General features: G+C 40.8%; 2 protein-coding genes across 2 annotated transcripts in view; both read right to left on the bottom strand.

Annotated features, from left to right (window-relative positions):
- Positions 1–170: 170 nt before the first annotated feature.
- LOC124638248 lies at positions 171–1653 on the bottom strand. The gene is made up of 2 exons (XM_047175147.1): positions 1005–1653; positions 171–547 (listed from the first exon to the last, which is right to left on the bottom strand). Exons 1-2 carry the CDS (start codon positions 1488–1490, stop codon positions 185–187), a joined length of 849 nt encoding a protein of 282 aa, XP_047031103.1. The 5' UTR covers positions 1491–1653; the 3' UTR covers positions 171–184.
- A 1137-nt stretch (positions 1654–2790) lies between these two features.
- LOC124638352 (zinc finger SWIM domain-containing protein 4-like) overlaps positions 2791–15262 on the bottom strand; it is a 74046-nt gene continuing 61574 nt past the window's right edge. Inside the window, exons 10-22 of the mRNA XM_047175294.1 lie at positions 13669–13835; positions 13121–13230; positions 12323–12530; positions 11824–11977; positions 11106–11471; positions 10610–10740; positions 9944–10122; positions 8931–9046; positions 8358–8508; positions 7482–7703; positions 6861–6983; positions 6048–6234; positions 2791–5695 (exon numbers count right to left, since the gene is read on the bottom strand). Coding sequence (XP_047031250.1) covers positions 5565–5695; positions 6048–6234; positions 6861–6983; positions 7482–7703; positions 8358–8508; positions 8931–9046; positions 9944–10122; positions 10610–10740; positions 11106–11471; positions 11824–11977; positions 12323–12530; positions 13121–13230; positions 13669–13835 — 2245 coding nt within the window. The 3' untranslated portion in view covers positions 2791–5564. The remainder of the gene's footprint in view (positions 5696–6047; positions 6235–6860; positions 6984–7481; positions 7704–8357; positions 8509–8930; positions 9047–9943; positions 10123–10609; positions 10741–11105; positions 11472–11823; positions 11978–12322; positions 12531–13120; positions 13231–13668; positions 13836–15262) is intronic.

Here is a 15262-nt window from a genome sequence, read left to right as displayed (position 1 = left end):
CCGTCAGAGTAGTCAGAGCTCGTAATCAATATTGCACTCTGTATGGTAATTAAATTTAAAAAATATTTCAGTGTTTGATAGCTCATTTATCGAGGAAGGCTCTACCTACGACTTCTTATTTGGGTACACAGGCTAGAGCGCTGTCGGAAGCTGTTAATAAAACAATATTATTTAAATAAAACTTTTATTCATCAAATTCTATTTTCACAGAAGTTATGCAAGAATCAGACGTAGGTGTTTCGTTTCCTATAATATGTTCATTATCATTGTCACTCGATGCACACTGGTAGGGCGACTGACTATAATGATGATTGTTCTTTCTGATTATTTGCAGTTGAAGGTCTGATATAGTTTTCTGTAGTTCTGTTTTAGCAATAATTGAAAACTCTGGAGGCATGGCACGGAGAGAGCTGGCAATATATTTTCCGAAATTATCAAATTCATCCTCTAGTTGTGGTCCTGCAGTGGGGATTCTCTCAGCAACTGTCTTCATTTGAACTTCATTTTCATTTTTGCTGCTGTTTTCGCTTTTCTTTGTCACATTTAACTGTAGAAAAACAATATTATTGATGTTAAGTAGACACGTAAGGTGATATGATCTGATCACCAGCATTCAACTAACTAGGGTCCACTCCAAAGTCCAGGCAATACGACCTCACAACCTCTCGCTGATCATGGACATTGGACATGTCTTGATTCCGATTAGTTCACATTAGGAAGTTTGATACCAAAAAAGGTACCTACGGAAAGATTTAGTGAGTATGTAAGCCCATTACCTACATATCTCATCCCTTGCTAAAATGGTGGGTGCTGTGATGCAGTTTAGTTACTTAAGGGTTTAGCCATTTTCTCGCTAAAACCAATAAACTATCTAAATATCTAAGGAAATTGGTTGATTATGCTTTGATGGTCGCGCGACACAGAGAGAGAGAGAGAGAGAGATGTTTGTTTTTAAACAACCTTATAATCAAATAAACATTCAAGATTAATGGAAGGGCTCTTACCTTTCTGAGTAATGACCGTTCAGCCCGAAATGGCCTTAGAAATTCATCCAGGGCAGCAAACCACATCAGTTTTGGTTGATACGGTGTGTCATTTATTCGAGCATGTCTTTTTATCCGTTTAAGCTCTTGATAATAGGATGACCTTAAATTTTTAATTTTGTTCGGGATATCTTTGACAGTTAGGTCTTTAATGTCTAATTTTTGCAATATTTCCTTGTACGCCGCCTGCCTCGCTTCATTGTCTCTGTACAATTCATGATTCATATTCCACAAGCAATCGTAATCCCTGTAGATTCCTACGAGGCGTGCCATGTCGTACTCTGTTAAATGGACACCCATTTTGTTGCGTGGATGCGTGAAGTAACGTTGAATGGCCGACGTTGACTGAAGGGTGTAAGGAATCAGAGGGGGGCTGCTACACGAATGCGGTACGCCGTAAGAGGCAAGCGGCGCGCTGATTGGTCTGTGCGCCTCGCATACGGGCATCTCGACGCGTTCCCCTCGCAAAGGCACCCACACACTCACAGGTGCGGGTTGCTAGGCTGCCAGCTGTCGCTTGGGTATTATTATTGACACGCGTACCTACCTGACCTGTAGAGCGTTGTGTTTGCGTGCTATTTAACGTAATCGAAGTAAATAGGTATCTATAACCGAGTTAGGTTCATCCATAACTATAATGATGGAGTGGTCTATTTAGATAGGTCCTCTGAATAAATTTGCACGCATGGAAAATGGATTAGGTACCTACTGTAGCTCTTAGCGCTTTAGGGACCGGGATCTCGATATATTTCAATTAAAATTCATAAACACTTTGGTTTATTTGATTCGATGTCAGAGAAGTGACAACTTCAGTATAAAAACCTAATCCTATTCTTTTTACATAGGATACATTTTTTTTATTTACATTTACCTCAGCATCCTTGTGGTCGGTCTATTGATCTATTCGATACAACATAATTAAAGCAATGCACTACTTATGCACAATAGATGAATGCATATAATAAGGCCTTATTATTGTCATACTTGTTTTCTCACAGGAGAGACAGCTCTACATACCTGGGGCCCGATTCTCCTAATTTTACTTAAGCGACATACGATTCACGTTCAACTCGATTCGACTGATATCCGATCCCGACTCGATTACGATTGAAGCGTATGTGACATTCCGCTATCTTTTCTTTGAAATAAACGTTTTTATCCTTTTCTGTCATTCAATAATGAATCATTTTGTCTGCAAATGATTTGCGATTGCAAAATGATTGTACAGCAAACTACCGTATAGACCAAAATGTCAATCGAATACGATTGATCTTTTATTAGTAGCAGAATGCCCGATATGGTTAAAACTGCTATTGCGATCATATTGCGATTCGATTTTGACATTATTAACTTAGGAGAATCGGGCCTGTGACTCGGGAAGTCTTTTTTATTACATGCCTTGGAAAGGACCTACCACTTCGTGAGTCCAGTGACGTTAGGAGCCAAACACTGCTGTACTCAGGGCCTTAGTTCGAACAGAAATCACTTTGTAAGTTCTCAGAAACTATCAATAAGCAGCCCACAGTGCACAAGTTAGTGGTGATACGCCACCATGCATAGGAGAGCACGTAAAGCCGGCGTCCCCGATTTTTAGTTATCAGCAGTGGAGAGACCGTCAGGAGGATTTGTGAAAACTCTGACCCTGGGGCTTGTTGTGATCAAACCTGTACACTCACTCGTTGAGAGGATTTAATGCAAGTAATATTTGCTATGAGTAGTTAACATGTCAAAAATAAAACGAAAAAAATATTTTTCAATTATTTATATTGAAATTATCACCTTCATAATACCAGCACTGAAGGGTGTCCACGTTTGACGTACAACACAATTACAATATAACCACTGACAGAGTAGAAAATAAAAATACAACACAAAAATGTAGCCGGCCTGGCTTATCTAGACTCGCCGAAGGCACTTGAGGTCAAATATTTGCTTGGAGTTACAGTTGGCAAGTCGATGTCTGAACAATTTACACTAATTATTGCAATTACAAATCAGTCACAAGAAATAAACAAAAATAAACTTGAAATATTTTCGGAATTTACACTAAAAATATGCTAAAATATGCTATCGTACTTTGTGAGACTCCAATAATCAAATGCACCACGCATACAGACTGACAATAAGATACACAACACATGTTCTTACAACCAATAAAGTTGTACACACTGAAACACGGCAGACCGGCCGAAGGCTTCCAAGTTATTGCTTGACATTTAAACATTTATTGGCTTATGAAAATTAATTTCTCTTTCCATACAAAAAATAATTTTATAAACACCACTGACGCAGCTGCGTTATACTGCTTTTCTTAACGGTAACATTCCTTTCTGATATTTTGTTACTTATTTTGGCACGAAGACTTTATTTAACTCGAGAGGTAGACTGCAGAGATATTTGTACCTATAACTTAACAATATAAAAAATCATAATTGTCTTATTGCTTTCTCTACAAATTGCTTTATGTATCTTGCACTCAAGTCAAATAAATGCTTCCGCCAAAATAAGCTTAATCTTAGCTATGTTTTGCCGATCTAATGATACCTGGTATAAAGCGGTATATAATATATAACATACGTATTTACTGTCACTATTGATCACTTTGCTACTTGATATTAATTACTGTTTCGTGTAAAAGTCTCTGATAAGGAAGATACTGGATGTGTCTACAATCAGCGCTCTAACTAAAAATCATATTTTTTTATATTTACATTTATATCAATATTACAATGAGTACTATATAATGTCCTGTTTTTTTATTTGACACATTATAGGGTTGGCAAAATTTTGATATAGTGAACGGATACAATTTTAATTCTTTTCTGTATGTGTCTTTGTACAATGTCAAAATATTTTTTGCACAACCCCCATACACACCACAAAAAGTACAAAAGTCCTTCATTTAAGTCTATATACTATTCAATTCATACTATTCTCTCAACACTATCCATACATCGTCTCTATTTTTAAAATATTAATCATTTCTATATTTATAAATGCACTTCTTGTTAAAATTTTATATCTACGCTAAACAAGACAACGGCTGAGTTCAAGAAAAATGATAATTGAAATGAACATATAAATAGTTTTTACGAATATAGAATAATAGACAAGACACGGCTTTATTAGTTACTAAGGTCTTTTCAATATTTTTTATTATACTGGAGTTCATGTTTTTGCAGCGCCGATTGAAAATTCAAATAACTGTGCCGTTCAAGAAAATTATAAATAAAACCGGGAGCTAACACAAATAATATCTACAGATAGAGAATACTCAAGAATACTGAAAATGATGGCGTTGCTTACCTCACGTTGGACTTACGATATATTTCTTTGGTGTTGTGTCATATTAATGAACATTTCCATTGCTATTGGACGCTATACGAGTGGCGCTAACCTACCTATTACCTGCGACTTGTGCGATTCCGCTCACATGATATACCGTCATCTTACAACAAACCGACATTTACACATTTGTACAACACGCAATCCTCGCACAGATCACACTAATTACATTAATTATCTAACATTACCTTACTACGCTTGTCTTCGCACTATATTTACAAACTCGTTTCTATTTACACAAATGGAATTATTGAGATCATTTCTTACGATTATTTAAAAAATGAAAATTACGAGGTCAGCCGTATTTATAATTATTATTAAATAAAAAATAATACTTTAGAATAGACTGGTTTGGTACACGGAGGGTACACGAGATTGTGTGTACCTTGAATGAGGTAATGTTTTTTACCGCAACGGTAAAATTATTTCGAGCCTAAATTACCGTAGAACGAAACGATACATGTCCTCGTTAATTTGCGTATCATTGTCACACGCGTTTCCTGCTGTATTTTTAATAATTATTTTTTTCTGTCCATGTTTTAGCAAAATGTATGGACACAGCAAAATTGTTTAACCAATTTTTACTACAAATAATCTAAAGGATTTGTCACGGCAAGACGTTATGACGTCACTTTCCACAACGTAAGTAAAATTTGGCTTTTCATCATGGCAGCTTATTGCACTATAATCAACAAAATTAAAAACAAAACACTAAACATGAAAACAAGATTGCACCAATTAAACAATTATGTAGCTTGCCATGAGTTTCAAGTTTTTTGGACCATGGTGATTGAAGACCGTATTGAATAAAGTAAATTATCAATCAAAGTAGAAAAAGTAACTTAAGTAGGTAGGTAATTGTAACAGTTAAGTATAAATGCTGTACTTTATTTGGCAGTTTTCCCATTTACACACATTTTGCATTTTGGAGAGCTAAGTACTTATTATTTATACGTACGTACTTCATATCATCCTACGATCTTCAACCAACGCCCAATCTGAGATTTACCTATCAAAATCATAAAAAAACCGACGCTACACCCAAAAAATTGTAACAAAATTCCGCTCGCATCGTAAAGAAAATGTTTTTTTAATTAATAAATCAATATGGAATGGCGATTATGTAGAAAAACGTTTCAAACTCGGTGGGTTCCGTAGAGGACGGTTAGTTGAGGCTCATCCGAAGCGCTCCTTGACGAGAAACATGAGTTTCTTCTTCCCTTTATATTTGAGCTTGATTTCTTGTAACAGCGCCGCGAATTGGTGCGGCCCGTCCGGGGCGAGGGCGAATGTGTCGCGGGCTTTGCCTGGGGAAAAATATAATGTTATTAAAATCAATGTGTGTAGGAGAAATGTTTTTAGCCCTTCAGTTATTCTAACCCAATTATAGATTGGAGTGATTGTTTGTGTACGCATTTTAAAATCACTTTTTGTAAAAATATAACAGATTTCATGCATTCATTTCTTTATTTTACGAAATACCTATTCAGAATGTTTTTATGTAGTTGCTGAAATATTGCTCTAGAAAAAACTCGGTTGGTTACGCTACTTTAAACAAATATCTGCCTAAGATTAGTACAAATTCATTTAATTCATATTTTTTAACTCTTATTCTTATATCACGATCTGGCTTGCAAAGTACCAGGCGCGCATACATACCGAGGAAGTCAACGAAGTCAGCGTAGTGTCGCGGCGAGATGTGCGCGAGCCGCGCGTGCGTGGTGGAGGCGTAGGCGCGCAGGGCGGCTTCCAGCAGCGGCCGCAGCGGCGTCGGCGGCCGCGGCGGAGCCCCGCGCGACCGCGAGCAGCCCGCCGCCGCCACGCAGCAGCGGCGCAGCACGTCCGACTGTAGACCGAACACAGTTTTAAGTTAAGTATACAATGAGTACATACTACTAAAAACTTACTTAATTCTAGTTTTCAGTATTTGTTGTTATAGCGGCAACAAAAATACATCATCTGTGAAAATTTCAGCTCTCTATCTATCACGGTTCATAAGATACAGCCTGGTGATAGACGGATGGACGGACGGACAGAGGAGCGAAAACAATAGGGTCCCGTTTTGAACACTAAAAACGTCCAAAATAATTTGGTGAATAATTGCTGGATAAATTTTGTACAAGCCGTTGATTCGCAACCGTGTAAAAATGTCAGGAGGTTGACGTAAAATATGTAAATCATATTTTTTTTATTCTTGTAATTTAATAGTATTTCAGGATTAACACAATTTTATGAATGATCACTGCCCATGTTTCGTGTTTGCGTTTGTGTGAGTACAGCGCGGTTGTAAGGCTAGTAACACACGCGCCGTGTTTAAACACGCCGGGTTTACACGAACGGATTTCAGTAAAAAAAATATGTACCATTTTTATTTATGATTTAGGTCGGGAATCATTAGTCCTTGAATTTTGCACGGATGCAAATCAACAGCTTGTATATATTTTCTTTAAATGAGTGTCCAGTAATACTCACAAGCACGGGCGCACACTGGACATTCTTGACGAGAAGCGGCAACATCGCTTGCAGCTCTGCGCGGCCGAGCGAGTGCGCTAGCGCCACGGCCCAATGGATGTCCGCGATCGCGGGGTGGCTGTCCTGTAGCGTAACATAAGTGCTTTAGTAAAAGAAAATATATATATAAACAAAAAAATGATAAAAATTGTTTTTAGGAAGCTGAGAAAAATCTTCAAAATCATAATAAAGAAAGGATTTTCTTATAAACAATCCAAAGGTTATTTTTCTACATAACAGCTTGCTTCAGTCTTCCTAGTTAGGTCATCTCGGCGCAAAACCATCCACGAAAATGTCTAGTTATACGAAACAAAAAGACTCGAGGCGAGGTTAGAAGAAAATCGCCAATTACAGAAAGAGAGACCTAAGCCGTCATACACCTACACTTTTCAGATCTAAGCTCAGTTTAGCCAGTCACATCAGGGCTCTCGCTAGGAGGTGAATTTGACATGAGTCACCATTATCGAAATCGGATAGGGATGCCTATATATACTTCTATTCATCTTTATACTGATTTATGAGCAAAACTCAACTATCGGCCAACTAAATCTTAATTATATAACATGAAGTAAGCTAAGTTACCTGATTGTAATGCAGATGTAAGTTCCTCATGGCTAAGGTAGCGAGACGCATGGCTCTTGCGGGCTGGCCTCGTTGCTCCATGTACCTCGCTACAGCGAACAGTTGGCTGGAGGCGAGCGCTCCCCTGGCCGCCGCGCCGCCGACTGCCGCGCACGCCGCCTCGAAGGCGCCTGCTGAGCCTTCGCACACTGACAGTGCACTTAATGCGCAGCCAGGCGGGTCCTGGAAGATAAAGTGGTTGTTAAGTAAGAATATTAATATTATGAATAGGGCAGGATAGGCTTAATTTTTTGGAGGGGATCATGAAAGAATAAAAAATAGTTTAGTACCTAGTCTTTCTTCGGACCCATAAAGTATGTCGCAACAGTTCAAAGTACGCAACTAAAAGGTAACCTCATATCAGAGTTAACGTTCTTGTAGTACTGGAACTATGTTTCCTCCACGGTATACTATCATAAAATTATAAACCACAAAGTTTGTTTAAATATTTTGTCACATATCGGTATAATCTACACACAGCTTACCACCAATGTAGGTTGAGTATACATCTGCACGACCGTCAACTTAGCCTAGGTTGACGAGTCCTGTCTTACCTCGAGGTGACCGACCCCCATCCCAGTAAGAATTAATGATTGCACCTTCTTCTATCTTATATGATACGAAAGGGTCTTTTTAGTCTGCGGGTTGTTCGAAAGAGATACCGCGGCCCTGGCACATAAAAGGCCTATGACGGAACACGACGGTTTTTAGTCAGTAAGAGTCTGACACTCCCTCACCGCTGCTAACGCATAGCGGGAGGGGTCATTTGATGATTTTTGACGTCGTTAAAAAAAAGGGTCTTTGTAGCCTGTACATAACTATGTATATAAGACGTACCTTAGCAGCGCACTGCAGCGCGAGAGTCCTAGCGCAGGCACTGAGCTTCTCCTGCTGGTCGAAGCTGAGACCGAGCCGCAGCGCCGTCGCGTGCGACATCGCGGCGGCCGCCACGGGACCCGTCGCTTCCGTTGGCGTGAACAGCTCGAACCTGGAGATGGAATATATGTGGTTAGAGTTTGTAATAGTCTTATTGGTTCCGTATAACTTGGGGAAGGAGGAATTTACTTCTGTTCTGTACCGAAATCTAAAGACCGAAGACCTTCGGGTGAAAAATTAAGGTCGCAGAACCAATAGTGTTTTGTAGTGGAAACTTAATTAAACAAAAAAAAGAAAATCTATTATTAACGGCAGAATATAGCGGGGCAATCGGGGGCAATTTATGCTATCTGAGATTTTGAAGAAGGAGAATTGAAGAGGAGTATAATTTGGGAGCAGTTTTTTCATTGATCAAGTACAGTTCAGCAAAGAAGCCAGCAGAAACTAATAAAGGCAAAATAGGTGGGACTAAAGGCAGGGTACAGGAAAGGTAGAGTCAGGTAAATACTTGATTTAAAGACTGGTTATACTGACCAGTTCTGCATGATGGACATGAGCGCCTCGAGCCCCAACTCCGTGGCGCAGGTGACCAGCCACCGCACCATCTCGCGCCGCCGCCAGTTCACTGATGATAACGTCATGCGTAGCACCTGGAAATAACAACGCTTTTTAAATACATATTTACTATGACAACAGGGTGGTTTTGCTCCAGGTATCTAAGCCTGCCACGCTTTTTTATCTATTATATAAAAATAAGCCTATAATAAGTTTCCCTTCCTGACGCTATAACTCCAGAACGCGTGAACCGATTTCCACTGTTTTGCATTCGTTGGAAAGGTCTCGGGTTCCGTGAGTTTTATAGAAAAGAAAATTCAGGACAAATTTCGACAGAAAAGCGGGAAATTCTCTTGGAAACGCGATATAACCGAACTCTACGAGGGTGAAGCCGCGGGCGGAAGCTAGTTTTGTATTCAAATAACTTTGCTCTTCTGAAGTTAACAATGTGACGCGTAAGGTTTGCCTATTTAGATCATTGTCAAGTCAGTATCAAGCAACTTCAGAGGAGCTACTTTTGAACTGATTTGATATATTTGAATCGACCTCTAAAAAGAAGGTTAGGTAATGTAAATAATGTTAGACTATCTATGTATGTGTAAGCAAGACTACATATATAATCGTATGTTATTCTAAATATTTATAATGAATATTACTCCAGCATCGATTGGTATCATTTCTTTCCCGCATCTATTGTTAGACCGGAGAGATTCCTCGAGATATTGTAGAAGTTGCAATAAAAAGTCCGTCAGTTATAAACAAGTTTTAAATGTACTTCTATTGTACAACGACGACCATCGCCTGATTTTTCTCCGGTCGTGTCGGATTGCCGTCCCATCTTGCTATGAGAGTGAAGGAATAGTGACTGCACCTGTGTCTGCGCAAATGCTTGTGCACTATAATATGTCCAGCGCAGTTGGCTAATCTCCTTACATGAGGACAGCCGCCGTAGCCGATAATCGGCTAGGAGAACATCGATCAATTGTACACACCTGCAAGCCCAGCTCGAAGGCAGCAGCCAGCAGGTCACGGTGATGGTGAGGCGCGGCCGGCGGCGCTGCGTGGCGCAGCGCGTCCTGCGCCAGTCGGAACAGCTGGGCTGCTGACCGCACGTGACGCTGGGCGGCGCCCAACGCTGCTCGGAGTCGCCCAGGATTCCCTCGGGCTGCACCTGGAGAAATTATGGGTGAGTTAGCAAGGTTTATTGCAACTTTTGACTATCAGGACCACCTAAGGACCATAGAACTGAATAATTTTTGGAAAAAGTTCCCCAGGTAACTAAGGGTTGCTACACACATAACAGGGGTGGCATTTTCGGCTTGTGCCGATCGAGAACAAGGTACTTTGATCGCTAAAAGTCGAACGGCGAAGCCTCATCTCGAATCATGCGTCGCTTCTTGCTGTTCTGCTCAGTGTGAGTGCTCAGTGATTCCCGAGCATTGATCTTCATATACCTAACGTACATTATGGAATGCAATAAACGATACGATATGATATATTCGGCTTCGTCGCCCAGATGTGCCGAATAATGACGGCTCGCTTACGTGTATAGCAAGAGCAACCCTGATTTGAGGAGGTCAGATTCGGAGTCAGATCTGGAAGGCGACCCCATATTTTGAAAAGTCTAGGCAGCTGATGATTGTGTTTGATGTCGTTACCTAGCAACGCGCTGGCCAATGCCGCCTGCTGTTGTTCAGCATGCTGCAGGGTATGCCAGGCACCGGCCGCGCTAGCACCGCCCGCAGCGCTGCTGCCGTCCAAAGCGTACGCCTCCTCTACCATCGGTAGCCTGGAATATAACGTATAATGTGTATGAGTTGTGTTAGTGTGCGTTTTATACATAGTCCTGTATAATACTGGGCCTTATATAATTAATTTGTCTATGTAAGTCTCATGTGATTTGCGCAAGTTCAAGTAGGTACAGTTTCACACGTCCGCTTGGTTTCTGATTGGACAATAGACAAACAAGAGAACAATTTTCCAACTACCGGACGATGCCCGTGCTCAATTAGGTAGGTATGTACGTTTACGTTTTTGGATTGTGCTGCACGTTTACCAATTCACGCGGTAAAAATACTGATATCAAATATCAAACGGCGTTAAGAAGCTACCTATTTTTTGCAGAGTAATTAATTTTTGTGTTAAAATCCTTACCTCATAGCCCTCAATCCAACTTTGTACGCCAGATCAGCATTAGCCGGCAACAGCGCCAAAAAGAGGAACCTTGCGAATGTATGCGCGGGCGCCGCTCTGGGATGCACGGTGGCGCCGAGGCAGGAGGCGGGGCCTCCCGCCAGGAGGGCGGTGGCCACGCGGGCACACACCCCCCCGGCTGCCTCCCCCTCCACCCTTTGCAACACGCCTATTAGTCTCTCTTCCTGCTTACAGTGCCTCTCTTGAGCGTATAGCCCTGATGGTAACATGCGTTGTACGCCCAAGCCTAGGAGTGCCGCTTCCAGTGCTAAAGCTAGGTAAGTCTCTTCGGGGTTCTTGCTGCCGGCGACTGGGACGTGTTGATATCTGCGGAGGAATAGGGGTTTGAGAATGATGGACAGGTATATAGGTGACTACTTTAAAAGTACCTAAACATAATGCGTACGTGCTTCCTGAAGAAACTTCCACTACAAGAACCTTACCCCAAATGCTCGAAATAGATAAATTACTTTTAAGTGGAAAAAATCTCAAGCTTCTGAAGGAAAAACTGTTCATATTTTCTCATATTTTATCTTTCAAAATCTTTTTACAAAAGATAAAACCGACGGTTCAGTCAAACTGAGAACTATAAATATACATATGAAACTTGGATCCTCCTTTTTGTGAACTCGGCTAACGAGGACATCTTATCATGCTTTTAATTACCCAATAAACTAACCTGGGCGGCAAGCCAGTATTAGGCTCTTCATCCAGATATGCGGTGTGCAGCCTCGGCGATGCCCGCTGGTCGTCCGGCGCGAGGCATGCGTCCGCCAGGCACTCGTACACGCACCAGATGGCTTCTAGCGTCCAGCCTGTCCAGCATCTACTGTCTGGAAAGAAGAAATAATAGGTTAATGGTAGTGAAAGAGGATACTAACTGTTTGGGTAAAAAAAAACTTTTCAAAAGCAATGAAAACTAAAGAAGAGCATTAGACATGACTGAAAAAATTGGTGGCGAATTTTGCCGCTAACTTCTAGATACTTCTAGAGCCATGTGAAAGATATCTATCACATTTAGCTAATTTTTCGTAGCACTTGCCAAGATCTACGATTGCTTTCTGATTTGTTTGTTACGCTTCTAGAGATAGAAGCGGCAATTACAATGAAAGGCATAGATATATGTCCAGTCAAATTTTTGTTTCGATAAAACTACAGGCCATAATATTAATACATACCTCTGCCAATACACCGCTGCGTATGCGACAGAGCACAGGTGGCGCCACTGGACAGACACGAGCCGAAGTCCATGTGTGCGCACACGTGCGACAGCTTCACGCGCTCCCCGCATGCGCCCGCGCACGCCTCCGCCGCCCCGCATGCCGTGGACGACGAGCTTGATGCCTCACCCCCGCCCGCCTCTTGCCATCGTTGTTGGGATACCTCCTGTGGGATAGATGTTGTTTTAGGACTGCATAAAACTCGGAAGTAGATGCCATGATGAGAGACATGATTTTCTTTTGGAAATTATTTATTGATGTCTTAGGGGAAAAAGTGTAACTTGATTCAGATATCAAGTTATATGATTCACAGAACGTCAAAGAGAATAAAGAGCTCTGATTTTTTTTGATTTTTGAGAATTTATGTGACTTGTCCTCCAACTAATATTTTCAAGCATGAGCACTTAGGACAGTCCTGTCAAAAAAAAACATGCAGTCAAATATCTTATATTCCGCATAGATCCCTAGTTAATTCCAAGCAGTTCCATCTTTTGCAGAGAGAACTATTTTGTGAAATCGCGATAGACAGACAGAATGACTTTCACACTAGATTCACTTACTTTGTTAGTAAACATTGGCATCTTGTACATATTGATATTAATGTACCTACGCCACAAACTTGAGGTGTGGTAACAGTTTTATAGGAAAATCGTACTTATTACTATTGAGTTGAGGTGCTTGACAGTTACCACTGATGTGCAGTCTACCGTACATAAAAGAGTTGGTCTTTAAAGGAACATGAGGTGAGGCACAAACCTGTCGATGCCTCATGGCCCGGGCGGCGCTGACGGCGAGGCGCAGCGCGGCGGGCGCGCGGCCGTGTGCGCGCAGCGCCTCGATGCGCGCGCCCACCACCGGCAAGTGCTCTGGAAATTACAGATTCATGTTAACATATAGACATGTAGAATATAATAATACGTCCAAAGCCAATTTCGGCGGCATTTCTCATATAAGGAGATCACCCAGCTGCGCAGGACATATTATAGTGCACAAGCATTTGCGCATACACAAGTGCACTCACTATTCCTTCACTCTCTGCGCCCGATGGTACATCCGACACTATCGGAGAGAGATCAGGCGAGGACAGACTTTAACTTTGCTCTCCAATGCACGGGATAATCAATCACCGAATTCCAGACTACGGGCTGCTTTGTGAAAGTTTATAAAACCCACAAAGCGATTTCGGCTCAACCCGGGATTCAAACCCGAGACCTCAGTCATAGCAGTCGCGCTTGCGACCACTAGACCAACGAGGCAGTCTCTTCTCTACTAAATACTTCTCAAAGGAAACATTAGTGACTCACCATGCCACAAGGGCTGTCCATCGTCATTAAACTTAGGATAAGGCTGCAGCGTGGTGGTGGTGGAACTGCCCGGCTTGCCCGGCTTATCCGGGTCGCTGTACTCGTCGCTGCCCAGGATATTCTTCAAGTGCTCGTTCTCCCACGATATGTCTACCGCGTCTAACGCCCTGGGGAGATCAAGATTATAGATAAGTCTAAAGAAAAACAATGTAGAAACTAGTAGAAAGATTCAGAAGTGTCAAATAGTAGGCCAACAGTTTCACTTCAAGCACCCGGATAAAAATTGCCCTAAAAGCCTTCTTTGATAAATGGGCTATCTAAGACAAGCTTTGCTGCAAGACTTTCATATCAGCCAAGTGGTTTCTGAGATTAGCGCGTTTACTAAGTCCTCATATAAAGTGAAAAAATCTTGTTCTGGGTGGGTGAAGTTGTTCTTATGGGACGCTAAACCCGTTGGCAGAAGCCAGTTGCTCGATATTTCTGGTAACAAATATATGTAAAGGACATTGTTCCGGCTCCATACATGTTCTGCCTAAGAACCGTTCGAATGGAAAGTGACTTCTATAAACTCTTAAAATTATATGGAATCCTATGAAATAAGTTTTCACGAACGGACACTTCAGGAAACTAAAATAATTACGAAAAAAGTTAATATTTTGAGGTTATAAATAAAAAATAACCAAGCTTGCGTGAAATATCAGAGTAGTATTATCAAACTACACTATACAAAAAATCAACAATACTATGTACAGCTCTATATGTTCTCTTCTAGATCTAGGAAAAGACTACTCTACTAGATACTAGGAAAAGAGATAGTAAATAGTCAAGTTTAAGATAATTCTTTGACAATGATCATTTTATAAAGTTGCATTTTCTGTCTGTCCCTATGAATGCTTTAGATCTTTAAAACTACGCAATGGATTTGGGTGCGATTTTTTTTAATAGATAGAGTAGGTCAAGAGGAAGGTTTACACCAAGGTTTTACATTGCCACCGTGCGAAGACGGGGCGTGTGACTAGTTTTCATAAATGCTTAGAATTTTTATGAAAAACAACTACCTAAACGCTTTTGCTTTCAACGTTACGTTTCTTAATATATAGTGAATCCATTTTGGATTTGTGATAAAACGCAAAAGTATCCAAAATGGAAGAGTTCCATTCACCACAACTCATAAAATATCGATATTATTACGATAGAGAATTATTTATTTAAATGATTGTTACTACTTTTATATTAGACAGTTACCTAGCTATCTACATGCCATAAGGCGGGAATCGAACCCGCGGTCTATTACCAAGAAGGCACAGACCATACTAAAAATGTCATTACCACACAAAATAATTTAACAGTTAAAGTAAGGTTTACCAATAACAATGAAAGAGGTTTTCGAGGATGTGCAATAAAAACAATATTTATATTCAATTAAAGGTTTTTAATCATCAATATTTCTCAATAATATATCTAAGAACTGAGCTTTGGTATCTCGCCCAGCTTAAATACCAGATAATAGTCATTATGTGGGCACAACAGCCCACTGTTCTACGCCCAACGATACAATTGCAACAGTATGCCTGATGGTAGGAGCTTCTTACAA

The sequence above is a fragment of the Helicoverpa zea genome, chromosome 17 (assembly GCF_022581195.2).
Source record: "Helicoverpa zea isolate HzStark_Cry1AcR chromosome 17, ilHelZeax1.1, whole genome shotgun sequence".
NCBI lineage: Eukaryota > Metazoa > Arthropoda > Insecta > Lepidoptera > Noctuidae > Helicoverpa > Helicoverpa zea.
Note: the sequence above shows the minus strand (reverse complement) of the source record. Positions and strands in the feature narration are given on the sequence as shown.

Bases quoted from the DNA above. Each gene is read 5' to 3' on its own strand.
- LOC124638248 (XM_047175147.1), bottom strand. From the start codon at position 1,490: ATGCCCGTATGCGAGGCGCACAGACCAATCAGCGCGCCGCTTGCCTCT. The intron at 548-1,004 runs GTAAGAGCCCTT...GTTTTTCTACAG, and splicing joins AACGGTCATTACTCAGAAAG to TTAAATGTGACAAAGAAAAG.